Source organism: Heteronotia binoei, chromosome 18 (assembly GCF_032191835.1).
Source record: "Heteronotia binoei isolate CCM8104 ecotype False Entrance Well chromosome 18, APGP_CSIRO_Hbin_v1, whole genome shotgun sequence".
Classification (NCBI taxonomy): Eukaryota; Metazoa; Chordata; class Lepidosauria; order Squamata; family Gekkonidae; genus Heteronotia; species Heteronotia binoei.
The window spans coordinates 45,846,094-45,871,242 of NC_083240.1; the positions used below are offsets into that span (position 1 = coordinate 45,846,094).

At 51.9% G+C, this 25,149-nt stretch overlaps 1 protein-coding gene across 4 annotated transcripts in view; it reads right to left on the reverse strand.

The window, feature by feature from the left end:
• The window catches only part of HNF1B (HNF1 homeobox B), a 121,780-nt gene extending 116,780 nt beyond the window's left edge, over window positions 1-5,000 (reverse strand). For all 4 annotated transcript variants that reach the window (XM_060259423.1, XM_060259420.1, XM_060259419.1 and 1 more), the window contains exon 1: window positions 4,609-5,000. In XM_060259423.1, the coding sequence (XP_060115406.1) occupies window positions 4,609-5,000 (392 nt within the window). The remainder of the gene's footprint in view (window positions 1-4,608) is intronic.
• Between the last annotated feature and the right edge of the window lie 20,149 nt (window positions 5,001-25,149).

A 25,149-nucleotide genomic window follows, 5' to 3' on the forward strand; every position in this document is an offset into this window, starting at 1 on the left:
CGAAACGAGGCCTTACCGGCTGAGTTCCGGCTGCCCGAGAGTCATTTAAGAGCAATTCTTTTGGTTCAAGATATACCCCATTCCTCGTCTGAAGAAGTGTGCATGCACACGAAAGCTTAATAAAGTTCCGAATAAAACTAAGTTGAGCTTAAAGGTGCAATTGACTCCTATTTTGTTCTACTGCTTCAGACCAACGCAGCTGCCTATTTGGAGATATCAAAAACACCACTGGCCTACAATCTCAAAAAATATACGACTGTTTGAGGGAAGGCTGTGAGGTACTTGAGTGTTTGCGCACGTGCATCACACACACGCACACGAGCCCCCACCTCAGATATTTCACTTGTAGAATGAGGGCTTCAGCAAGTCCTGCCGACAACGTTTTTAAAAGGTGCCCACGAAAAGGAGGAGGTATACGGAACTGTTATTACCGAGAGAGGTGCAAGGAAGAAAACCAAGGCGATTTCTACTATGCAGGCAGAACACACAGCGAGGTTCCCTTTAACTCTGCTCGACAAACCAGCGGCAGCGTCTTTTGTCCTATACTGGGCCGGGACTACCGAGTCTGACCTTCTTCCCCACCCCTCGAGCCACAGCCCGAGGTTCAAATGGGAGGGGAGAGCCAGGACTCTGGGGAAGAAAGAGAAGTCAAAAGCGCACACCTTTTTAGACATAGTCGCTGAAGCCACCCGTGAATTAAAATGCATATTGCTCACATTTAACCAACGATATTTGTTTTGTTCTTGGTGGTGCTTTGGACAGAAGTTTCCTTTCTTTCTTGCGCAGCGAAATATCGCCCGCATTTAAAGCCCCCGCGGGTGTTGGGTGCAGATTGCCCGCAGCCAGGCGTTCAGACAAGCAGAGCTCTATGCCGGGGAGTTGGAGGCTGTGCAGCTCTGCTGTGGAGAGCCCCAAAGGCAAGCCGCAGGGCTGGCTGGCTGGCTGGCTGGGGGAGGCCTGGAGAGGTCAGGCTCTTGCAACGACCAGTTCCGGGTGAGGCTTCCCAAGCCTAGTTGCAGCGGGCTGCCGGGCAGGGGCTCGCATTTCAAGGGCCTGGAGCCATCTGCAAGGAGGGCGCGCAGGGAAGCCGAGCCCCACCAAGCCGCCCGAGCGAGCGCTTGACGTCCAAGCAAAGGCGACGTCCTGAGCCGCACGACTCGAGGCCTCCTCTGGGCTTCAGTGTGCAACGCCAGAGCCCCCGGGCTGGGGTGTGGAGCGGGGCCGCTGCAGGGCGCCCTTGGGACGGAAGGGCACGGGAAGCGGCGGCGTGGAAAGGCGCTGGAGATGGCACCGGAGGGCCGCGGGAACGAAGCACCCCCAAGAAGGGAAGGGCAGGGCAGTTTTGCCCAGGCTGCTGCCAGGCGCACATGGGGCGGAGCTCGGCGATTGCAGCTTGCGGCCCCCTCCCGCATTTGCAGCCTGGCCGACTGAGCTGCCTTCGGAAAGGAGAGAGGCTTTATTGGGGGGGGGGGGCGCCTCGGAGGCCCCGCTTGCTTCTGGCTACGAACTGAAACTCTGCGGGTCGTCCAAGGCTCTCGCTTTGGGCTGCTGCCTCCCACCCGCCCCCGCTCCAGTCCGCAGAAACCGACCCCAGGCAGCCTCCCGCCCGCCCCCCGGCCACAAAGGGCGCCAGAGAATCGCCCCGGGAAGCCAACGAGGCGCGCGGCCCCAGCAAGCAAGCCAGCCAGAAGCGGCGGCGGCGCCCAGGCCTTCCCGGGCCCGGCCCGGACTCCAGCCGCGGCTGCCTGCAGTCCTTCCAGCGTCCTCTCTCCGCTGAGCCCGGGGAGCCGGCCAGCGGTCGCTCCTTTAGCCTCCGGCTCCGCCACGTTCGCCTTAGTGGCCCCGGCCGGAGCAGCCGCCTGGTCGCTGCAGAGCCCCCACCTGTCGTGCCAGGAGCCCCCACGAAGGCAGCGGCACTCTGCCCCTGAGCTGGAGCCTTCGCTTCGCGCCGACCCGAGGGAGCGTGGAGACAGCCGCCAGGGCGGGCCGTGCTTTGGCCCGCGCTCCGCCCCGGGAAGGCTGCAAAACCCGCCGCCGCCGCCGCCTCTTGCTTCCCAAGCGGCTCTTCCTCCCGGGCTGCGAAGAAGACCTCCGCCTTCCCTCCAAGGAGACCGGCTTGCTTGGAAGTAGCCGGTGCATCGCAGCCTTTCGCCAAGTTGTTGCAATGGGAGCCGAGCGAGCGGGAGCGCGGCCTCCCTTCCCCGGGCCTCCCGGCTCACCTGGAGCAGCTCCGCTGGGGTTGGCGAGAGCTCCCCGCTGCCCCTGCAGGCCCGGCCGAAGTGAACCAAAGGCCCGCCGGGTGTCGTGGCGATTTGGCTCCGGGGGCGAAAAGCACCGAAGGCTCCGCCGCCGACCAGGCGGGATAATGAGTAACCAGCAGCTGTCAAAGGCATCGGGCGGCTGGCAGGCCTCGAACGCCCCAACACCCGAGCCCCGCGGCTTCGGAAGGGGGGAGACGGGGGGGGGGCGAGGCCGGTCCTGAGCTTAGGAGGCCGGGGCTGCTTTGGGGGGCGGGGGAGGGGGGCGTTATAATTTGACAGGGCAGCGACAGCCACGGCTCCCAGTTAATTATTACTGGGCTGCCTTTGCACCAAATTCAGGCCTCTCTCGATTAACCATCTTTTTTCCTCCGCCCCCCCCCCCGCCTTTTAAAATCTGAAGCCCTCTGTGCATGCACACGAAAGCTCATGCCCTGAATGAAAGATGTGGGTCTTCAAGGAGCCCATGGGCTGTTCTGCTGCTAAGTCTGCGGCGACCCACCTGGCTCTCTCCTCTTTCCCGGCTAGATGCCTCGCAAAAACCCACAACCACGAACCCTGCCGCGTGCCTGCACTCGAAAGCTGAAACACGGCATTACACTTGACTAGTCTTAAAGGTGTCTCCGGGCTCAGTCTTTGTTCTGTTGCGATAATAATAATAATAATAATAATAATAATAATAATAATAATAATAATAATAATAATAATAATAATAATAATAATAAAATCACTGTAGATCCGAGGGGAAGCTTTCGAAAGACTAACGGAGTCCACCGGGCCACCCTCTGAAACTCTTTGCAACAAAGGAAGACAACGACAAACGCGCAAGCGAAACACGAAGGCAAGCCAGAGGAGAAAATCTGTTTTCGAAACGCCTGGGTGGAGAAGAGAACGAGACCAATTTCGCAGGAGACCTGTAATCCTGGTTTAGCCCTGTTCTCAAATTGACATTCTACACTAGAATCAGAGAAGCCAACTCTATGATTTTAGTGTAGAATGTCCGTTTGGGGACAGGGCTAAACCAGGATTGCAGGTCTCCTGCGAAATTGGTCCGAGATTTCAGGCATTGCAGCGGCCTGGTGCCCCAGAAAGATCCGGGGGCGTTCCTCCCTCCGTACACGCTCATTCACACGCAGGGTCTTTGAGATTTACCCCTAGAAAGCGAATTTCTAAGGCTGTGACCCGCCCTGAGCCTGTTCTATGGGAAGGGCGGGTTATAAATCGAATCAAATAAATAAGTAAAAAAATGTTTGGGCCCCTCCAGAGCCCAGACCGATTTTTGTGCCTGTCTAGGAACTCAGTCCCCTCCCTCCCCGCACTGGTCTCTGCTTGAAAAATGTGTGTGTGTGTTGGGGGGGGGGAGGTCTGTCTGTCTCCCTGTCGGCCAATCTGCACACTCGTCTGGGGCTAGCGAGCATTCGCACGTGACTGGCGGCTACCCAACTCACAGCAAACTTTTGCTTCACGTATTCCCCCCAGCAGGACAGTAACAAAACGCCGGACAATTTTGCACTTGGCTTTTAATCCTGGTTTAGCCCTGTCCCCAAGGGTGACATTCTACACTAAAAGCATCGAGTCACAGAGCTGGTTTCTCTGATTCTCGTGTAGAATGTCAGTTTGGGGACAGAGTTAAACCAGGATTAAAGGTCTCGCGCGACATGGGTATTTTGTGTAAGAGACTAGGCGCAGAACCACACGCGAGCCAGCCTCGCCCCGACAAAAGTTCAGGCCAACAAGTCGATCCGAAGAAACAAACCGGTTGCACGTTGCTTTTCTCCCCCGTCCCCCCTCCCCCAAAAACCCCTAACCCCAACTCTCCTCTTTTTGCCTCGTCACTCGGCGGTTCTCCCTCCCCAACGGTCGAGCGAGCCTTCGGGAGAGCAGCGGGCCGGGCAGAAAGCACGACGGGGCCCCCTTTCCAGAGAGCAGTGCGGGAGGCGGGGAGGCTGAGTTTCTAGAAAGGCACAAAAATCGGAAAGTTTGGCAAGGCGACGCGGAGGTCGAGCGAGCCCAAGCGCCCCGCGCCATCCCAGCCCTTTCGGATGGTTCCTTTCGAAGCGCTTCGGAAACTCCTGGAGGCGGCGGGTGGAGAGGGAGACCCAAAAGGCGTCTGTCTCTCGGGGGCCCCTGAAAGGCCCCCCTGGGCCGGGGAAGGGGGGCCCGGAGAAGCAGCGGGGCGGGAGGCGCGCCTTCTCCGCGGGGACCTCGGCCTGCCTTCCCCTTCCCGAGAAAGCGAGAGGCCCCCGCGGTGCGCCTGAAGACGCTGCCCTGGCCGCCCCGCCGCCGCCCAAGCCGCGCTCCGCACTCACACCCGAGAATCGGCCGTCGCGTTGCGGCGAGAGAATCTGACCTGATCATGCGCTCGACCTCGGCGCGCTGCTCGGCCGCCTCCTCGGTGTTGAGCGCCTGGAGCTCCCGCAGGATCTGCGGCGTGTCGAAGTCGTCGCCCTCCTCCTCGGAGCCCTCGTCGCCCGAGCCCTTGGCCGGGGGGGCCCCGCCGCGGGCCGCGTGGCCGTTGCTGAGGCTGTGCAGGGCCGGCTTGCGCTCCGCCGCCCCCTCGGCACCCCCGCAGCCGCCGCCGCCCCCCGGGCTGGGCGAGAGGGGCAAGTCCTCCAGCTTCACGCCGTAGGCCCCCGGGGGCAGCAGCTCGTCCAGCGCCTGGATCAGGCCCTCCCGGGCCAGCCCCGAAGCCAGCAGCGCGCTCAGCAGCTCCCGTTGCAGCGGGCTCAGCTGCGAGACCATCTTCTTCCCGCGGGGGACCCCCGACGGGCACCTGCTGCCGCCAGCCGCGCCGCTCTGGGGGCCTCTGCGCCACTCCGACCAGCGCCGCCCGCCACTTATACCCCATGCAAATGAGCTGGGCCGGCGAGGGCCTCAGGGCAGGATGCAAAACGCCCCGCCGGACGCTCCCGCTCCCGCCCTCGGCCCGGCCTGGCCCCGGCCTCGGCCTCCGACGGCGCTGACGCCCTGCGGCTCCCCAGCGCCGCCCGCCCCGCCCGGACTTTGGACCTGTGGAGCTGGCTGGGGGGGGGGGGCGGCGGCAGAGGGCCGTCCAGGGCGGCCCAGAGTCTCCCTGAAGGGAGAACCCGGTGGGAGGGGAAGGGGCCCTCCCCCGGAAGGGGTCCACGGGGCCAGCTGGGCGGCACGGGGGGCGACAAAGGACAGGTGAGTCTGATCTACCCCCACACAGAGCACAAGAGGCGCGCCCGGCTGGAGCGGGCGGGAATCCTCCAGGAAGGGAGGGAGGGAGGAAGGCAGGAAAGAAAGAAGGAAGGGAGGGAGGGAGGAAGGAAGGAGGGAGGGAAGGGAGGGAGGAAAGAAGGGAGGGAGGGAGGGCAGGAGGGGGAAGGGAGGGAGGGAGGAAGGAAGGAAGGAAGGAAGGGAGGGACGGAGGGATGGAGGGAGGGACGGAGGGAGGGAGGGAGGGAGGGAGCAGGTGGAAGTCCTCCAGGGAGGGAGGGAGAGAGGATGGAAGGAAGAGAAGGGAGAGAGGAAGAGAGGGAAGGAGGAAGGGAGAAAGGGAGGGAGGGAGGGAAGGAAGGAAGGGAGGGAGGGAGGGAGAGGAAGAAAGGGAGGGTGGGTGAGAGGAAGGGAGGGAGGGAGAGAGGAAGGGAGGAAGGGAGGGTAAGAGGAAGGGAGGGAGGAAGGGAGGGAGAGAGGGAGAGAGAGAGAGGAAGGGAGGAAGGAAGGGAGGGAGGGAGAGAGGAAGAGCGGGAGGGAGAAAGGGAGGGCGGGAGGAAGGGAGGAATGGAGGGAGGAAGGGAGGGAGGGAGGGAGGGAGGGAGCAGGCGGAAGTCCTCCAGGGAGGGAGGAAGGAAGGAAAGAAGGAAGGGAGGGAGGGAGAGAGGATGGAAGGAAGAGAAGGGAGGGAGGAAGAGAGGGAAGGAGGAAGGGAGGGAGGGAGGGAAGGAAGGAAGAAAGGGAGGGAGGAAGGGAGGGAGGGAGAGGAAGAAAGGGAGGGTGGGTGAGAGGAAGGAAGGGAGGGAGAGAGGAAGGGAGGAAGGGAGGGTAAGAGGAAGGGAGGGAGGAAGGGAGGGAGAGAGGGAGAGAGAGAGAGGAAGGGAGGAAGGAAGGGAGGGAGGGAGGGAGAGAGGAAGGGCGGGAGGGAGAAAGGGAGGGCGGGAGGTTGGGAGGAATGGAGGGAGGGAGGAAGGAAGAAAGGGAGGGAGGAAGGGAGAAAGAAAGAAAGAAAGAAAGAAAGAAAGAAAGAAAGAAAGAAAGAAAGAAAGAAAGAAAGAAAGGAAGGGAGGGAGGGCCGGAGAGAGGGAGGGAGGGAGGAAGAAAGGGAGGGAGAGAGGATGGGAGGGAGGAAGGAAGGAAGAAAGGGAGGGAGGGGGAGGGAGGGAGGAAGAAAGGGAGAGAGGGAGGGAGAGAGGAAGTGAGGAAGGAAGGGAGGGAGGGAGAAAGGGAGAGAGGGAGGGAGAGAGGAAGTGAGGGAGGACGGAAGGAAGGGGGAAGGAAAGAAGGAAGGGAGGGCAGGAGAGAGGAAGGAAGTAAGGGAGGCAAGGAGGGAGGGAGGAAGGAAGGAAGGAAGAAAGGGAGGGAGGAAGGGATGGAGGGAGAGAGAGAGGAGGGAAGTGAGGGAGGGAGAGAGGAAGGAAGGAAGAAAGGAAAGAAGAAAGGGAAGGAGGGAGGGAGGAAGAAAGGGAGGGAGGAAAGAAGAAAGGGAGAGAAGGGGGGAAGGAAAGAAGGAAGGGAGGTGGGGAGAGAGGAAGGGAGGGAGAGAGGAAGGGAGGCAAGGAGGGAGGACGGAAGGAAGACAGGCGGGGAGGGAGGGAGGGAGGGAAGTGGGCGCGAGGCGTTAGGCAGCGCGCTTTGGGCACGGCAGAGCCGCTTGTCAAGGGAAGGCCAGTGGAGCCCTTGTTGGGAATGGCGCTGCGCCCGGCTTGGATCGGGGAGAAGATGGCCCCAAGCCCAGCCCAGCCCAGCCCAGCCGAGCGACGCGAGGTCTGCCTGTGCACGAGAGGCGGGCAGCCGGCGGGGGCAGCTCGGGCGGCTTCCTGGGCCCCGACGCAGGTCTTTGGCAGGCCTGTTGCAAGGCCGAGAGGCTTCGGGGCCAGGAGGCCGGCCAAGCGCGTCCCTTCGGGCCCCCTGAGGCTGCCGCGGGGAATGTCCCCAAGAAGTGCGCCGGGACCAGGCTGGGATGTGGGCAGGTGCCCTTGTGCTGGTTCTCAGGTGAGCGCCCAGCCCCGCACACCTGCCTCAACCCGGAGCGTGCTCTGCGGCCGTCCTTCCTGAGCTAAGACAAAGAGGTGTGACCTGGAGGCTCCAAATCGGTGAGCTGGCTCCTGCGAACTCCGTTTAGAGGGACCAACGATGATGACCCTCTCCGTCCACTCCCTTGGGAAGAGAATCCTGTGGATTCCGGGAGGAAATGGGTCACACGACCCGGAGGGATCAGATTCCAGGTCCCTCCCTGCGTCCGACGTGGTCTGGCCGGATTATATTAAAACCCCCAAGCAACATCCCCGCACAGACAAGTTTATGAATTCAGACCAATCTCCCCGGGAAATGCTTTTCATTTCTGGAGGACAATTTGTAATGAGATTTCTCTTCCTTGAAGTGTATTCGAAGGAGAAAAAAGAAATCCAGTTTGGGAAAAGCAAAATGCAGGGCTTTGAAAAGCGAGCAAACAACCTAAGGAAGCGGTCGAGGGGTCAGATCTGCAAACTGAAGCCCAGCATCACCTTGAAGACCAACCAAGTTCTTTTCAGAATGTCACCTTTCGTGTGCCAGAAACCCCCTTCAGCACACTATAGAATGGAACGGCGAGCAGTCCTTAATATAAGAGAAAGTGGGCCCTGAGTTAGCATGCAAAAGAATGGAATTTTTTTTGTTTAGCAGATTAAAAGAAGCACAAATTGGGGTGTTGATTGGGCTGAAACTACAAGAAGGTCATATAAACGGAGTGAGGGTAAGCTCGCTCACAGTTTTTCAGCCTCCAACTCACAATTTTCTGTCTTCGCCCAGGCAAAATAGCCCCAGAGCAAACTCACTGATGCAGGAGCTCGCAGCTTCGCTCCCCGAGAAGAATTTTTGCTTGCCGGACTCCGCAGCTTAGAGGCAACATTGACCTGCCCTCCTGAGTTTCTGCTCCCCACCAGGCTGTTGACTTGGCTGCAGGTAAAAGGGGCTCCCAGAGACCAGCTGGCGGGTCCCAAGGCAAAGAACCGGAGGACGTGTTAAACCCCTTCCACTCTGGCTTGCGGGGGGGGGGGGGGCAGAAAAGAAAGACATCTCTTCTGGGGCTCAGGGAGGGAGGGAGTTGCTCCACATGGGGCTGCTTATAGAATCCTTTGGAAGGGACCTCCAGGGTCATCTAGTCCAACCCCCTGCACGAGGCAGGAAACTCACAAACCCCTCCCCGGAAATTCACAGGATCTTCATCGCTGTCAGATGGCCATCTAGCCTCTGTTGAAAAACCTCCAAGGAAGGAGAGCTCACTACCTCCCGAGGAAGCCTGATCCACTGAGAAATCGCTCTAACGGTCAGGAAGTTCTTCCCAATGTTGAGCCGGAAACTCTTTTGCTTTAATTTCAGCCCACTGGTTCTGGTGCTGCCTTCCGGGGCCACAGAAAACAATTCCACCCCATCCTCTCTGGGGCCGCCCTTCAAGGACTTGAAGATGGGGCTCATCTTCGAAGGGGGCGGGGGGGCGGGCAGCTCCTCCCTTGGGCAGGCAGGGCTGGAAGTAGCTAACCTTGGCGAAAAGGGAGTCTGCGAGCAGCGGCTTCGCCACCAGTCCCTGGGTTTGGGCAGGCTCTCCCCTGCCAGGCTGCGATGGGCCTTGCTTCCACTTCCCCGGGGGGTCTGAGGGGCAGGGAGGCTGGCCCCGTCGGGGGCTGCGTGTGGCTGGAGAAGAGCTGCTGGCCTCGGGTGGCCGTTAGAGCAGTGAAGAAGCATCTGGGAGACCCCGGTTCGAATCCCCCCTCTGCTGCCCTGGAAGCTGGCTGCGTGTCCTTGGGCCAGTCGCGCGCTCTCAGCCAAACCGACCTCGCCGGGCTGTTGTGAGGTTATAACGGGGGTGGGGGTAGGCTGCGAGAGGCTTTGGGCCCCCCTTGGGTGGGGGGAGGCAGGGGTATGAGAGACGGGAATAAATCTTGAGCTAGACAGAACCCGCGACCTGAAGTCGTTTCACACGTTCAGCGTGCAACTGAGGGCAGAAGAGAAAAGGAGCCTGCGGGCTTCACACGAAACAGCTGCAGGGGCAAAACACTTCCACGTGATGCAAATAAATACCCGCATGGTTTGTCTCCCAAAACATATTGAAGATACTCTGCTGGGGCGGGGGGAGACCCCCAGAACCTGATGTGAAGCCCGAGGGGCTCCGATTTCTGTGGAGTGGGAGGGTTACGCTGACCACTTGCCATGAAGCGGAGCTGTTGGGAGGAGAAGAGTGGGCGGAGAGCCCCCGTGTCCTGCCTGGAGCTCCTTGGACAAAGCGGGGGGGGGGGGGGGTGCAGAGTTTGACAGCCCTTAGGGGATGCTGAGACACACTCGAGCATGTGTGACTCCCAGGTATGCCTGAGTAACATTTTAGGGGCTCTGATTTTAGTGTCCCCTGGAAACGCCTTGCCCGAAGCAACAAATTCAAATCCCCCATCCCCCCTGTTTTAAATGTTGCTTCTCCTTTTTAAAACTTGCTGCCCTTTTCTGTTGTGCACCGTGCTTCAATAAAAGAGCATCGCACATTCTCTGTGTAACGGATTTATTTATTTATTTATTACTTTCAATTTCTATCCCGCCCTCTCCGCCAGCGGACTCAGGTATATACGTTGCCTCTGCAAGAGCCTCAGCACAAACTACTCCGCAAAACGAAGTAGCTTTAAAAACAGAGAATCCAAACCATGAATCATAAAAGAAACCAAAGAGGGGAATCTTTGCTCATCCCTGCCTGCCTCTCCCCGTGTTTAGTAGACGTGGAATAAATCATACAAAATAAGAAAGACATTCACCTTGCTGCTCTAACAGCATTGCAGAATTTCACTCTTGAAGTTGCAGATTACCTGGCTGTGGAATTCTGAGCATGCTTATAGTTTAATGAGAGGGATGTCGTGTTTAGCCAATTAAGTTGCCAATCCATTACAAAGAGTTGTGATTGACTGCAAAATTGCCCCAGATTAATCAGACAGAATATGTAAAAAAATATGTTAATAAAGTGCATATAAGGTAAGGTCCGTTTTAGACGAATTCTACCTTCTCAGGCACACTCAGGAGCACATTCCTCTTCTGAGATGGCATCTGCTGTGACCCATAAGTTACTAAATAAGAGCCCCATGGCGCAGAGTGGTAAAGCTGCAGTACTGCAGTCAGAGTCCTCTGCTCACAACCTGAGTTCGATCCCGGTGGAAGCTGGGTTCAGGTAGCCATCTCCAGGTTGACTCAGCCTTCCATCCTTCCAAAGTTGGTAAAATGAGTTCCCAGCTTGCTGGGGGGAAAGTGTAGACGACTGGGGAAGGCAATGGCAAACCACCCCGTAAAAAGTCTGCCATGAAAACGTTGTGAAAGCAACGTCACCCCAGAGTCGAAAACGACTGCTGCTTGCCCAGGGGACTACCTTTTATAAGTTACTAAACATTCCCCCATTTAGAAGAGGTATTACCTACCTGTGTCCCACTGTGTCAATCTATGTGAAAGCAGAAGGATTGTTTCCTTCTGTCTTTGGAATTACCTACAAATTTAGGCTGATTTTATCAGTTGTTAAATCTCAAACTCATGAATGAACATATGAACATATGAAGCTGCCTTATACTGAATCAGACCCTCGGTCCATCGAAGTCAGTATTGTCTTCTCAGACTGGCAGCGGCTCTCCAGGGTCTCAAGCGGAGGTTTTTCACACCTATTTGCCTGGACCCTTTTTTGGAGATGCCAGGGATTGAACCTGGGACCTTCTGCTTCCCAAGCAGATGCTCTACCACTGAGCCACCGTCCCTCCCCTTGACGGAATTATCAACTAAGATTTGTTTTTTCAATTGGATGACAGCAATACATTTGTGACACTCATAAAATGATGCTGTACTATATAACATTATGTTCTGACACATACCTTGTATTTTGCATTTGGCACTCAAAGGTAAGTTCCCCTATCACAAAAAGCTAACCTATGAACAGTGATACACTGAGTGGTAAAATAAGGTGATCGGGGATCATTTCCTAGAAAATGAGGTGCCAAAGCTCATTAGCACAACTCATTTGCATAACTCCTTTGCATCTGCCATACACCCCCGACATCACCAGAAGGTGTATTAAATCCTCTCAGCTCAGCATCTACCTTAAAATACTTTGTGAATTAGAATTGTCATAATAACACCTGACTCCCATCGTACTTTTAAAACTACTTTTTTCTTTGTGGCCATAGTGAATTATGAAGATTTCCATCTGTCTGCTTTGTATGGTTTAGTTATTTTCCCATTATTTTGTGGGGGGAAATATTAGAAAGTTTGTCAGACCTTAGAGATCAGCAAATTTCTCACAGGGGGTTTGAACAGTGAAGCCTGGAAGCCAGTATTTTGTGGGGGGAAGGGTGTGGGGGGGAGAGAATAGAAGAACCCAATAACACTTCGAGGTTCCAGAGGTCTGCTCCTGGGAGCTCCTGTCCAAAATGAGGCCTGAAGGAGAGGAAGACGTTACTTCTTCTGAGTAGCAGCTGAGGCAGAGTGGCAGAACTGGGTGAGATGGATCGATGGTGCAGGTCAGGAGAAACCAGAGCATCCAGTGTGGTGCAATGGTTAGAGCATGGGCTAAGATCTGGGAGATCCAGGTTGGAATCCTCACTCTGCCATGAAAGCTACCTGGGTGACTTTAGTGCCAGTCACATGCTCTCAGCCTAGCCTACCTCACAGGGTTGTTATAAGGATAAGACAGAAGAGAGGAGACTACTGTAAGCTGCTTTGGGTCCCTTCCCCTGGGGAGACTCAGTTTAAATATAGTAAACCAAAGAGAAGAGAGAGAAGAGATTGGATTGACCCCTGCCCTTCACTACCTGAAGGAGTCTCAGAGTAGCTTACAGTCTCCTTCCCTTCCTCTCCCCACACCAGACACCCTGTGAGGTAGGTGGGGCTGAGAGAGCTCTGACAGAAACTGCTCTTCAGAGAGCAGCTCTTTCAACAACTGTGAAGGACCCAAGGTCACACCAGCAGCTGCAAGTGGAGGAGTGGGGAATGAAACCTGGTTCTCCCACATTAGAGTCCAAGTACTTAGCCACTACATCAAACTGGCTAGATAAAATAAATGCATTTCTTCTGACCCCCATTACAACTGTCGGCCAGCGCTGCAATTGGTGCATTAGAGACAAGGTAGATTGCAGCCTCATCTGAGAAATGTGCATGGATGGAGGGCTACACATCAGTTGTCCCAGCGGGAAAAACAACTATACTGGGGGGCTGTTCGGGGTTTTTTAAAAAATGGTGCCAGCTAGAGGCTTGTGCCCTGAGCTCAGTCCAGATTAGTCTCCTGTTTCCCTGGGAATTAAGGCCCAAATGTGGAACTCCCTGACAGGCACTCAATGAAAGCTTGGCAATGGCAAACCACCCCGTCAAAAATCTGCCGTGAAAACATCGTGATGTGACGTTACCCCAGAGTCGGAAATGACTGGTGCTTGCACAGGGGACTACCTTTACCTTTAAGCTTGGAACAGAGAAAAGGAAGTCCTTCTTCACCCAAAGAGTGATTAACACGTGGAATTCACTGCCGCAGGAAGTGGTGGTGGCTACAAGCATAGACAGCTTCAAAAGGGGATTGGATAAACATTTGGAGCTATTAGCCACAAGATATAGAGTGAACACTTTGTCTGGGGCAGTGATGCTCTTTGTTTTTGGCGCTTGGGTGGCAACAGTGGGAGGGCTTCTAGTGTCCTGGCCCCATTGATGGACCTCCTGATGGCACTTCGGGTTTTTTTGGCCACTGTGTGACACAGAGTGTCGGACTGGAGGGGCCATTGGCCTGATCCAACATGGCTTCTCTTATGGTCTTATTTGCCTGAAGTTCAGATGGTCTTTACAATGCGTGAATCAGTCCTAAGATTTGGGGTGGGGTGGAGGATAGAAAGGAGATGGTGGAGAAATGAGATTACTCAAGCTCTTGAGAGCTTAGAGAATTCTGGAAGAAGAGGTTTTGGCAATGGGGGGTTTTCAAATTGTTTCTGCCCTCCTGGGATTTCTCAAACACACCCCAAGGTGAATCACTAGCAATGAAATGGAGCCACCTGCAGACAATATTTCTCTGAGTGCAGCTCCTGAGTCTTTCTAGCTAAGCAGAAGAATGCTGGTTTTGTTTGTCATTAAAAAAAAAACTTCAAATAAAATTGTCTGCCGAGCACACCTGGATTCACAGAACTCTGAAGGCAACTGAAGATCCGTAAAAGAGAATGTAGAATGATAGATGAATTAAAAAGTAATAAGTCACCAGGTCCGGATGGCATACATCCAAGTGTTCTGAAGGAACTCAAAGGTGAACTCGTGGATCTCCTGACAAAAATACGTAATCTTTCATTGAAATCTGCCTCCGTTCCTGAGGACTAGAAGGCAGCAAATGTCACCCCCATCTTTAAAAAGGGTTCCAGAGGAGATCCGGGAAACTACAGGCCAGTCAGTCTGACTTTAATACTGGGAAAGTTGGTAGAAACCATTATCAAGGACAGAATGAGTAGGCACATTGATGAACACAAGTTATTGAGGAAGACTCAGCATGGGTTCTGTAAGGGAAGATCTTGCCTCACTAACCTGCTACAGTTCTTTGAGGGGGTGAACAAACATGTGGACAAAGGGGACCCGATAGATGTTGTTTACCTTGACTTCCAGAAAGCTTTTGATAAAGCTCCTCATCAAAGAATCCTCAGTATACTCAGGAGTCATGGAGTAAAAGGACAAGTCCTCTTGTGGATCAAAAACTGGCTAATTAAACAGGAAACAGAGAGTGAGTATAAATGGGCAATCTTCGCAGTGGAAGACAGTAAACAGTGGGGTGCCGCAGGGCTCAGTACTGGGTCCCATGCTCTTTAACTTGTTCCTTAATGATTTGGAGTTGAGAGTAAGCAGTGAAGTAGCTAAGTTTGCAGATGACACTAAATGGTTTAGGGCGGTAAGAACCAGAGAGGATTGTGAGGCACTCCAAAGGGATCTGTTGAGGCTGGGTGAGTGGGCATCAATGTGGCAGATGAAGTTCCATGTGGCCAAGTGCAAAGTAATGCACATTGGGGCCAAGAATCCCAGCTACAAATACAAGTTGATGGGGTGTGAACTGGCAGAGACTGACCAAGAGAGATCTTGGTCGTGCAGCTCCTGGGGTCGTGGTAGAGAACTTACTGAAAATGTCAAGACAGTGTGCGATTGAAATAAAAAAGGCCAACGCCATGCTGGGAATTATTAGGAAGGGAATTGAAAACAAATCAGCCAGTATCATAATGCCCCTGTATAAATCGATGGTGCGGTCTCATTTGGACTACTATGTACAATTCTGGCCACTGCACCTCAAAAAGGATATTATAGCACTGGAAAAAGTGAAGAAAAGGGCAACTAGAATGATTAAAGGTTTGGAACACTTCCCCTATGAAGAAAGGTTAAAACACTTGGGGCTCTTTAGCTTGGAGAAATGGCGACTGCGGGGTGACATGATAGAGGTTTACAAGATTATGCATGGGATAGAGAAAGTAGAGAAAGAAGTCCTTTTCTCGCTTTCTCACAATACAAGAACTCATGGCCATTCAATGAATGTCTTGACATTTTCAGTGAGTTATCTACCACGACCCCAAGATCTCTCTCTTGGTCAGTCTCTGCCAGTTCACACCCCATCAACTTGTATTTGTAGCAAGGGCATCCTAAGGAGATTCAAAGTTTCTTGATGTCAACAGCCTTAGAAGATCTAACTCTGCTCAGGACGGCATTGTAGGCTTCTGAGGTTCTGGGTTGGGAAGCAGGAAGCTACACAATGGACCCTAAAGCTCAACAGGGAGAGCACCCTAATCAATCCCACCCCACCCCTGGCTCTTGAACATCTGAAGCTGCCTTCTACTGAATCAGACCCCCCTCAGTCCATTAAAGTCAGTCTTGTCTACTCAGACTGGCAGCAGCTCTCCAGGGTCTCAAGCTGAGGTTTTTAAAGCCTATTTGCCTGGACCCTTTTTAGTTGGAGATGCCGGGGATTGAGCCTGAGACCTTCTGTTTACCAAGCAGATGCTCTACCACTGAGCCACCATCCCCTATATTCTCCTTGCAATACCCTATAAAAAGCATTATTCAGAAGAGCAGCTTGCAAGACCCATGAGGGAAGATAGTAAAAATACAAATAAGTTTTCAAAATCCAATTAAAACGTTGGGTTTGATTTATTCAATTGTACTGGTGAGCCTGATCCAGGGATACCAGCTTTTCAAAGTCTGATAGTCATTTAGCAGGAATCTTAGACACCACATTTAGCAACCATTGTTCAGTAAATTCTTAATATGATGGATGGGTTGGATGAAGTGATCCCAGTTTCCCAAAGTCACTTAGCAGGAGTCTTAAATCACCACATTTAGTTAAAAAAGGTCAGTTAACAGAGGGGTTGGCTGGGAAAATCTTGGAAGGTCTAGAAAGGATTAAAGTAATCAAATTTAAAGAACTGGAATATAAATTTTTCACAAAATGGTACAAAACTCCCGCACAAATAGCCAATGTATTCCCAGGAATGAGCTCCAAGTGCTGGCATTGCAAACAATTTAAGGGTTGGTTTGCACATATGTGGTGGGAGTGTGAAGAGGTTAAACCCTTTTGGGGGGAAATTATTCAATTTATTCAATTTATTAGAAAAGTCTGCAATGTACCATTAACCATTGGCTTTAATATGATGTTGTTAAGCACAACAGGAAGTCCGGCACTAAGTAGACCCACTCAAAACCTTGTCAAGGCAATGATACTAGCGGGGAAGGCGGTCATCGCTTTGGGGTGGAAAGATAAAAGTAAATGGTCAATAGAAATCTGGCACAGCTATTTGTTTGATTACATACAGTCTGACATCGTGGCAACAATCAACAAGGATTCCACATGGGAAGATAAAGTCAAGGAAATCGAGACCAGATGGAACCCTTATTTAGAGTGGATCTCAGGAGAAACAAGGAAGGACATTCAGTGGAAGATCAGGACTTTGTGCCCTTGGCTGAGGGGGAAAGACTAAGAGAAGATGGGGAGGGTTGGGGGGGGGGAGGGTTATTTGTAATTTCAACATTCATATGCTGTAATGGCCAATTGTATAAAAGTCAATAAAACATAAAAATATTTATATTAAAAAAAATCACCACATTTAGTAATCTGGACTTGATTTCTTTGGTTAGATGATCACATTGACACCACATTCCACCAATGAGAGCCATTTTGGTGTAGTGGTTCAGTGTGTGGACTCTTATCTGTGAGAACCAGGTTTGATTCCCCACTCCTCCACTTGCAGCTGCTGATGTGACCTTGAGTCAGTCAAAAATTCTCACAGAGATGTTCCTCTCAAGAGCAGATTTTGTCAGAGCTCCCTCAGCCCCACCTCACATTGTGTCTGTTGTGGGGAAGGGAAAAGGAAAGGAGACTGCAAATTGCTTTGGGGCTCCTTCAGAAAGGTTGAAGGAGCTGGGCCTGTTTAGCCTGGAAAGGAGGCAGCTGAGAGGTTATATGATCACCATCTTCAAGAACTTGAAGGGCTCTCATCTAGAGGATGGTGTGGAATTGTTTTCTATTGCCCGAGAAGGTCAGACCAGAACCAATGGGTTGAGATTAATCAGAAGAGATTCTGACTCAATATTAGGAAGAACTTTCTGACAGTTGGAGAGATTCTTCAACGGAACAGGCTTCCTCAGGATGTGGGGGGCTCTCCTTCCTTGGAGGTTTTTGGCCATCTGACAGAAATGTGGATCCTGTGAATTTAGAGGGAGGTACTTGTGAATTTCCTGCCTTGCGCAGTGAGTTGGACTAGATGACCCTGGAGTCCCTTCCAACTCTATGATTCTATGGTTTTTTTTCTTATGTGCCCAAAAAGGAAAGGGGCTGTGGACTTGCAAGAGAGGTGGAAACTGACAGAAGGGGCATAGGTGATACCTCTGCAACCTTTCCCTTTGAGAAGTCAGGGAAGGACTTCACTAAAAAATGACGACCAGCAGCAGCCCTGTCACATAATAAGAACCAAGTTATTGACAGTGCATTCAACCCACACAAGATTCTTCTACTTGTCAACTTTAAAAAAAAATCTTTCTGCTGTTTCCAAAATATTTGATTAAGTTTCACATCAGCCCAAGTTGGCTCAGAAAACAATGTACCTCTAGCTACTTTGGAGCGAGAGAGAACTCTTAAGAAGGCAAGAGTTCGATCTATGCAAGGCAAGAGCCCCCTGTTCCCCTCCAGCTGACAGATTCCCGGAGCCCAATGTTTGCTTCAGGAGCAGGAGGCCGACAATGCTGGAGACATTAAAGAGCTCTGCGCCACCTAACCGGTGCCTAGATGGGAACCCCCAGGGAAGCACCTCTGGAGAGCAGGAGAGCCTAATCCCCAAACAACCTTTCGGCCAACAAAAAGGATTCCAATAAAACAACACCAGGGTACACATTGCTCAGTATTTCACTCAGAGAATTTATTGCAAGGACTATCACTCTGTGTGTGTGTGTGTGTGTGTGTGTGTGGCACTGAGATCCAATCAAGATCATCCACAAAGCAAGAGAGAGATTTTGACAGGCTTACAGATAAAGGAAGAATGGGCCCTACAGAAGCCCCAGGTGAAAAGTGAGGTCACATCACTGCAAGATTAAAAGCTTCTTTGATTAAATACCACAGACACAAGTGTTGCAGCTGCTGTCTCCAAAGAGTACACACACACACACACACACTCCTTGAGAGATGTGTAAGTTTAACTGCTGTCTCCCACCCCTATGAGGGAGAGGCAAGACTTCCCCCCCCCCCTAGCAATGATGGTGCAGAGAGAGGTCAAGTTTTTCAAGCCGTCCCTTCCTGATCTCCAAAAAGAAAGTTATTGTAGAATTGGGAAAGTGCAAATCTGATCCATCCCCATGAGGAAAAGTGAAAGAGTTCAGGACTTTTTGGTTTAGGAAGGGAGGGGGAGTCAGTGGGGTGGAAATGTTTATAAAACAAGGCAGGGTGGAGTGAGAGCGGAGAAGGAGGGACTCTTGCCTCTGCTATGAAAGGAAATTGTTCAGTTAATTTTGATCGGCAGCAAATTTAGGGCTGCACCATCAAAGCGGGCACAGTATGCAGTTATGACCTCTCGCTTAGGTGGCTTTTGAAAGGGACGGGGTAAGTTCATGGAGGAGAAGTTTATTCCATGATAATTGCTAAAGTGGAACCTCCACCCTCAGAAGCAGGGTATCTCTGAATACCAGGTGTTGGGAGACAACATTGTTGGAGGATTGTTACAAAGTCATATTTTCCTGCTTAAGGGGGGAGTCCCCCCTAAGTACATATGGGTGGCTTTGTTCTGAGGTTACGCACACAAGGATCCGGGTGCAAGATTTGCTATTAGGTATGGCTTTATCTAAACTAAGAGCCCCGTGGCGCAGAGTGGTAAAGCCGCAGTACTGCAGTTGGAGTTCTCTGCTCATGACGTGAGTTCGATCCCAGCAGAAGCTGGTTCAGGTAGCCGGCTCGAGGTTGACTCAGCCTTTCATCCTTCCGAGGTGGGTCAAATGAGTCCCCAGCTTGCTGAGGGGGAAGTGTAGATGACTGGGGAAGGCAATGGCAAACCGCCCCGTAAAAAGTCTGCTGTGAAAACGTTGTGAAAGCAACGTCACCCCAGAGTCAAAAACGACTGGTGCTTGCACAGGGGACTACCTTTTTATCTAAACTCAGCATAAATTTCTGGTCAACTGTTAGCCATAAAGATCCTTCCTCTAGTTTTGCTTTTTTAGTCTGGACAGATTTATTTATGAGCAAATGGAAGAAAGCTACAACCCAAGACCTGCCCGGCCCCAAATGATGGCCACCTTCCACATGGGTTATTTGCTCCTGGGTTGATGCTGCTAGGCCAGGGGTGTCAAACTCATTTGTTATGAGGGCCGGACCTGACATAAAGGACCTTGTTGGGCCAGGCCATGTTGGGCCAGGCCATGTGTGTACCTATTTTAGATAGCAGAGATATAAACTTTATAAAGGACACAAACATAATTAAAGATCTTTTTAAAAAATTTTAAAACATGCTTAAAATATTAGCACTCATTGGTCTTAAAGGTGCTTTCTTTGTATTCCTCCCATGGAATCCAGGGAACTGGGCAAAGGAAGCTCTGGCTCTTTCCTTCCTTCTGCAGGGGACTAGGAGGGGGAGGAGCCTCAGCCAATGGAGAAAATAGAGGTTTTGCTCTGTAGCTCCTGTGCGATTGAGCAAGCCTTGCAAAACAAGCTGTTATGCAGAAGGAAGCACGAGGGAAGGAGAAGGAAGCAGAAGACAGCCAGTTGCTTGGGGGCCTGATAGGAGCCCTCTGGGGGCCTGATTTGGCCCCCAGGCCAGATATTTGACACCCCCGTGCTAGGCTGTGGGTCCTATTCCTGATTTCGGGTAAAGATCAGTGCCAAGCCTGAATAATTACTGGGTGGTTGGCTTCAGATTTGTCCAATCCCGCCAACACACCAGCCACCTCCCTGTCCTTGAGGCAGTCACTCCCCTGCCCTGCCACAGTTTGTTTTAATTGGCAACCAAATACTGTTGTATCATTGTAACAATTTGTGCATGGGGTTCTTTTTGAAAAAGCCTCTAAGTCTGTTTTGTTGTGAAGATATAAGAGGAAAGGCATAGGACTGCAATGCAAACAGGCTAGAGGCTTTCTGTTGTAAATGAAAGCTCAGAATGCAGAGAATTCAATAAACAAATTGATATAATGGTACAACAAGATAATCCTATTCCATTTCCAAGTTTAAACACTGAAGAAGCCCGGGGGGCGGGGTGGCCACTGCCCAGGGCCTGGGGCACAGAAACGACACAGACAGGGAAGCCTGCATCAGGCACAGTTTGCACAGATTCCATGGCATTGGATTATAAGCTTGTCCCTCTGTGTGGGAAAACCAATAAATGCTGCTGAACCTATTTTTGAACTCCAGATGTTCTATAACAGCCAGATCCTGTGTGAGATTCACATGCTACTGATGTTTTTAAGAGGACACAATTATTTCCCTCCCTCTCATATTGTTATCTCACCCCAGGACAGGAACTCTGGCAGTCTGCACATGGTTTCCCAGGCCTCCATTTTATCCTCCCAACAACCCTCCGAGGTAGGCTAGGCTGAAAGAATGACTGCTTCCAGATCACCTAAGGGTCTGGATGGAGATTTGAACCCAGCTCTCTTTACTCCAAGTCCCTACACTGTCTTCTTGACTTCAAAAGCCTATCCAAAACAAGCTGTGGTGAAGTACATGAAAGTTTGTAGCATTCAGAGAACACATAATAAAGAGGATCCTTGGTAGAAGAATACGGAGAGCTCTCTTTTGTTTGAGGCTGTGTGGTGCAGAGGTTAGCATTTCAGACTAGGATCCAGGTGAGAGGTTTGAATCCCCCCTCTGCTGCAGAAGACTGTCAGGTGACTTTGGCCAGTCTCTCTCTCTCTGTCTCTCTCTCTCCTACCTCACAAGATCGTTGTTGTAAGGAATATTGTACGTTGCTTTAGGTCTCTATTTGTAAGAAAAGTTGGATATCAATAGCTAAATAAATAAAATAATAAAGAGTCCAGTAGCACCTTTAAGACCAGGGGTCATTTTTTTTGTCGGAAAACAGGTGGTGGAGCTCATCCAGGGATTGTTATGCAGCTGCACCTACTATTCAATGGACAAGGGGGGAAGGAGGAGGTGAAACTGTCAGAAAGGTTCAGGAGCTGTGCTCCTGTGAGCTCCCGATGAATCCGAGGCCTGTTTAAGGCTAACAAATTTAATTGCAGCATAAGCTTTCGAGAAACACAGGTGCCTTCGTCAGATGCATGCCATGCTTCTGACAGAGAGAGCTGTGTTTCTCAAAAGTTTATGCTACAATAAAATTTGTTAGTCTTAAACAGGCCTCAGATTCATCGGGAGGCGGGTGGCCACTGTACCTCCGTGGGGCACTGGGGGAGGGCTAGTGGCAGCAGCGGCGAGGGCGAGGGAGGTAAATGGGAAAGGGAGGGAGGAGGCGGGTGGCCGCCATGCCTCGACAGGGCACCAGGGGGTGGGGGGGTGGAGCACCGGCAGGGCACTGGGGGGGGGGGGCGCGTGGAGCATGGTGCTGCATTGCAGTGCCGTGGGAGGGGCCGCCAGCCTAGGGCCCCAGGCACCCACGGGCTGACACTGGTTAGTCTTAAAGGTGCTACTGAACTCTACTATTTTGTAGCAACAGCCTAACACAGCTAACTCCTCTGGATTAAGTCAACAAATCCCAAAGTGTCCTTATTTTCATGTGAGTAATATTGGAAGTAATTATTTGCAAAAAGGGAAAACAGACGACAACCAGCAGGGTGGGAAGTCAGCTAGCCGATCTATCTGCAGACTCCTTGCTCTTAAGAAAAAGAATAAGAAGCCACAGCTGTGGGGGGTGGGGGGGAAGCAGCCTCCATTCAGCAAGGAGGAGCTCCACAATTTGGCCTTTGCACAAATTCCATGGCCCTGGATTATAATCATGTTCTGTCACACTTGGTAACCTGGACTTTGGCCGGTCTCCACACTTTTGGAGGCATACAGCTAATTAAGTGGATATTGTTTTCTGGTCCATCTGCCTTACCCAATTGCTATTCTTGGCCCCCCCTCCACTCATCCCCCCATGCTTCTCCCACACACCCCTCCTCCCTCTGTGCCCCTTGCTCAGCCCGGGGTGGGGGTGCCGCTCTATTTTTTTCCCATCGCTGTCCTCCACACCTCATTAATTCTTCTCAGGAGAAGATCACGGTCATCGTGCTTGGCAAAGGTTGCTGGGGTCTCCGGGAACTCCAAGAACGCACTGTCTCTCAGAGGTTCTGACCTCCAGAATACTTTTGGTTTGGGAATCGGTTGGTGGGAAGGGAAAGGGAAAGGGGGGGGGGCTTTTGCCAGGAGGGCTGAGGGCTGCCAACCACCAGGTGGGGGCTGGAGTCTCCTGGAATCACAAGTTATCTCCAGGGGACAGCAATCAGTTCCCCTTGAGAAAATGGCTGCTTTGAAGAAGTCCATGATGTGACAACCTCTTCCCCCCAAAAAACCTGTCCTCTCCAGACTCTACTTCCAAAATCTCCAGGAATTTCTCATCTCACAGTTGGCAGCCCTGTGTGGGCTATAGATTAGGCAGCAGCTGTGATTCAAGGCGACCCAAGACTCTCAGGTTCCAATGTGGAGTGAAACTGGTTTTACTTCGAGGTCCGCATGGCAGGATTTCCCACAGGCAATGAGAAGAAGTCTTTAACAGGGTTGAGGATGTTGCTTCAGACAAGAAGGGCTCTGAGTCCCTGACCATAAGAGCCCATGGGCACCTTTGCGATTGTCACACAGGCATGGATTAAAAGCAGCAAAGCACAGTACAATCACATAAGAACTTGGCAATATAAAACTAGTGGCAAAAAAACCAGCACCAAAACACCAGCCCTGTAATCAGGAATTTTTTTTTTCTGGAAAAAGAGGTGCCGGAATTCTCAAGAGGGAATTGAAGGAGAAACACAGACGTGTCCCCAGGAACTTTTAAGCATTTTTTTTTTTGAGAATTTTGTTTCTGCGAAGAGGTTCTGGACTCTTTTCTGCCACGTCCTCCCGGAAAAAAAAGCCCAGCCTGTAATATTTAAGCAGCATCCAGGCGACACAAAATCAAGCCTCCCCCTGAAAAGCCACTCCCCCCTCACACACAGATCAACTAAAGTCCAGAAGGAGGGGGAAGAAATGTTTTCAACCAAGTGCCATGAAGCCATCCATCAGGTCCAGCCCAAGGCAAGCAGTTATGATGATGGCATTCTGCACGTGAGGCACTACCACACAGAAGGCCCTGCCTTGGCGGCAGCTCCCCCACCTCAGGCCTTCTGAGGCCACACTGGGCTGTCAAACAGGCACCTCCTCCTGCTTACTTGTCATCCCTTCCATTTGGGATCTTGGTTTTAGAATACAGGAAACTTCCCAGTGGCAAACAACCCTCACTAGCGATTATTATTGATTGAAAACATTTTAATACCACCTTTCTACCCAATCCAGGCCCCTGAAGTGCTACGCGTTAAAACATTTAAATAATTCAAAATGTAATTTTAAATGTTAAAACAATTCAATGAAAACACATAAAGAATCCACGAACCAGGGAGGAGGGGAATAACGGTTATTGGGGGCCTATGCCACACGAAGCAAAAAAGTCTCCATGGGTGGTGAAAGACAGAGGGAGACGGGTGGATCTCCCAGGGAAGGTTTTGGGGCCACAACCAAGAAAGCCCTTCCCCAAGTCACAACGACCCACCTAGTTTCAGGTGGTGGAGGGATGCAACCCAAGCAGGCCTCTGAGGATGACCAGATTCATGTGGAGGCACCCCTGACCACAGCAGCCGCATGCTGAGAACTGCTCCTTTAGAGGGGGGTGCAGCCCCCTAATAACAGGGGACCAGCCTGTTCAGCTGTGAGGCCAGGGATTTCAAGGGAGTGGCCAATTTCTTCAGCTAGAAGTTCATCTTCTTCCCAGCTATGATCATTCTCCTGCCTCCAGCATACAAACTGGCTGGAAAGGTCTGCCCTCAGAGCACAGACTGAATTTCAATAGTGTGGTATTATTTCAATGACATTCAGCAGTCTAGAATTGCCAGCTAGCACCTGGGAGAGCCGGGTTCAAGTCTCCAGTTGGCCATGGATTCCTGCTGGTTGACCTCGGGCCAGACACTTTCTCTCTCTCTCTCTCAGCTGAATCTACCTCACAGAATTGTTGTTGTGAGCAGAACAATGTTATAATCCAGTTTGGTCCCCTATTGGAGAGAGATGTGTTCAACATAGGGAGAGTCTCTCTTGTATGGTGGTCGATTCTTCATTGTTGGAGGTTTGTAAGTACAAAAAGGATATCTACTTGTAGAGAGCTATAATTGTAGTCCCTGCATTGGTAGATGGTTGAACTAGACAACTCTGGCTGTCCATTCCAACTCCGTGAATAAACAAATATAAATAAATTAATACATATCTATTACATTTAATAGGAAGGAAAGGTCCCCTGTGCAAGCACCAGTCGTTTCCGACTCTGGAGTGAGATTGCTTTCACGTTTTCACGGCAGACTTTTTTTCAGGGTAGTTTGCCATTGCCTTCCTCAGTCATCTACACTTCCTCCCCAGCAAGCTGGGTACTCATTTTACATGACCTCGGAAGGATGGAAGGCTGAGTCAACCTCGAGCCAATTACCTGAAAACCCAGCTTCCACTGGGGATCAAACTCAGGTTGTGAGCAGAGCTTAGGACTACAGTACTGCAGCTTTAACACTCTGCGCCACGGGGCTCTCTAAAGGTAAAGGGAGTCCCCTGCGCAAGCACCAGTCATTTTTGACTCTGGGGTGACGTTGCTTTCACAATGTTTTCACGGCAGACTTTTTACGGGGTAGTTTGCCATTGCCTTCCCCAGTCATCTACACTTTCCCCCCAGCAAGCTGGGGACTCATTTTACTGACCTCAGAAGGATGGAAGGCTGAGTCAACCTGGAGCCGGCTACCTGAACCTGTTTCTGCTGGGATCGAACTCAGGTTGTGAGCAGAGGGCTCCGACTGCAGTACTGCAGCTTTACCACTCTGTGCCACGGAGCTCTTAAGACAGAGCCCCATGGTAAAGCTGCAGTACTGCAGTCCTAAGCTCTGCTCAGGACCTGAGTTCGATCCCCGGTGGAAGCTGGGTTTTCAGGTAGCCGGCTCAAGGTTGACTCAGCCTTCCATCCTTCCGTGGTCAGTAAAATGAGTACCCAGCTTCCTGGGTGGAAAGCGTAGATGACTGGGGAAGGCAATGGCAAAC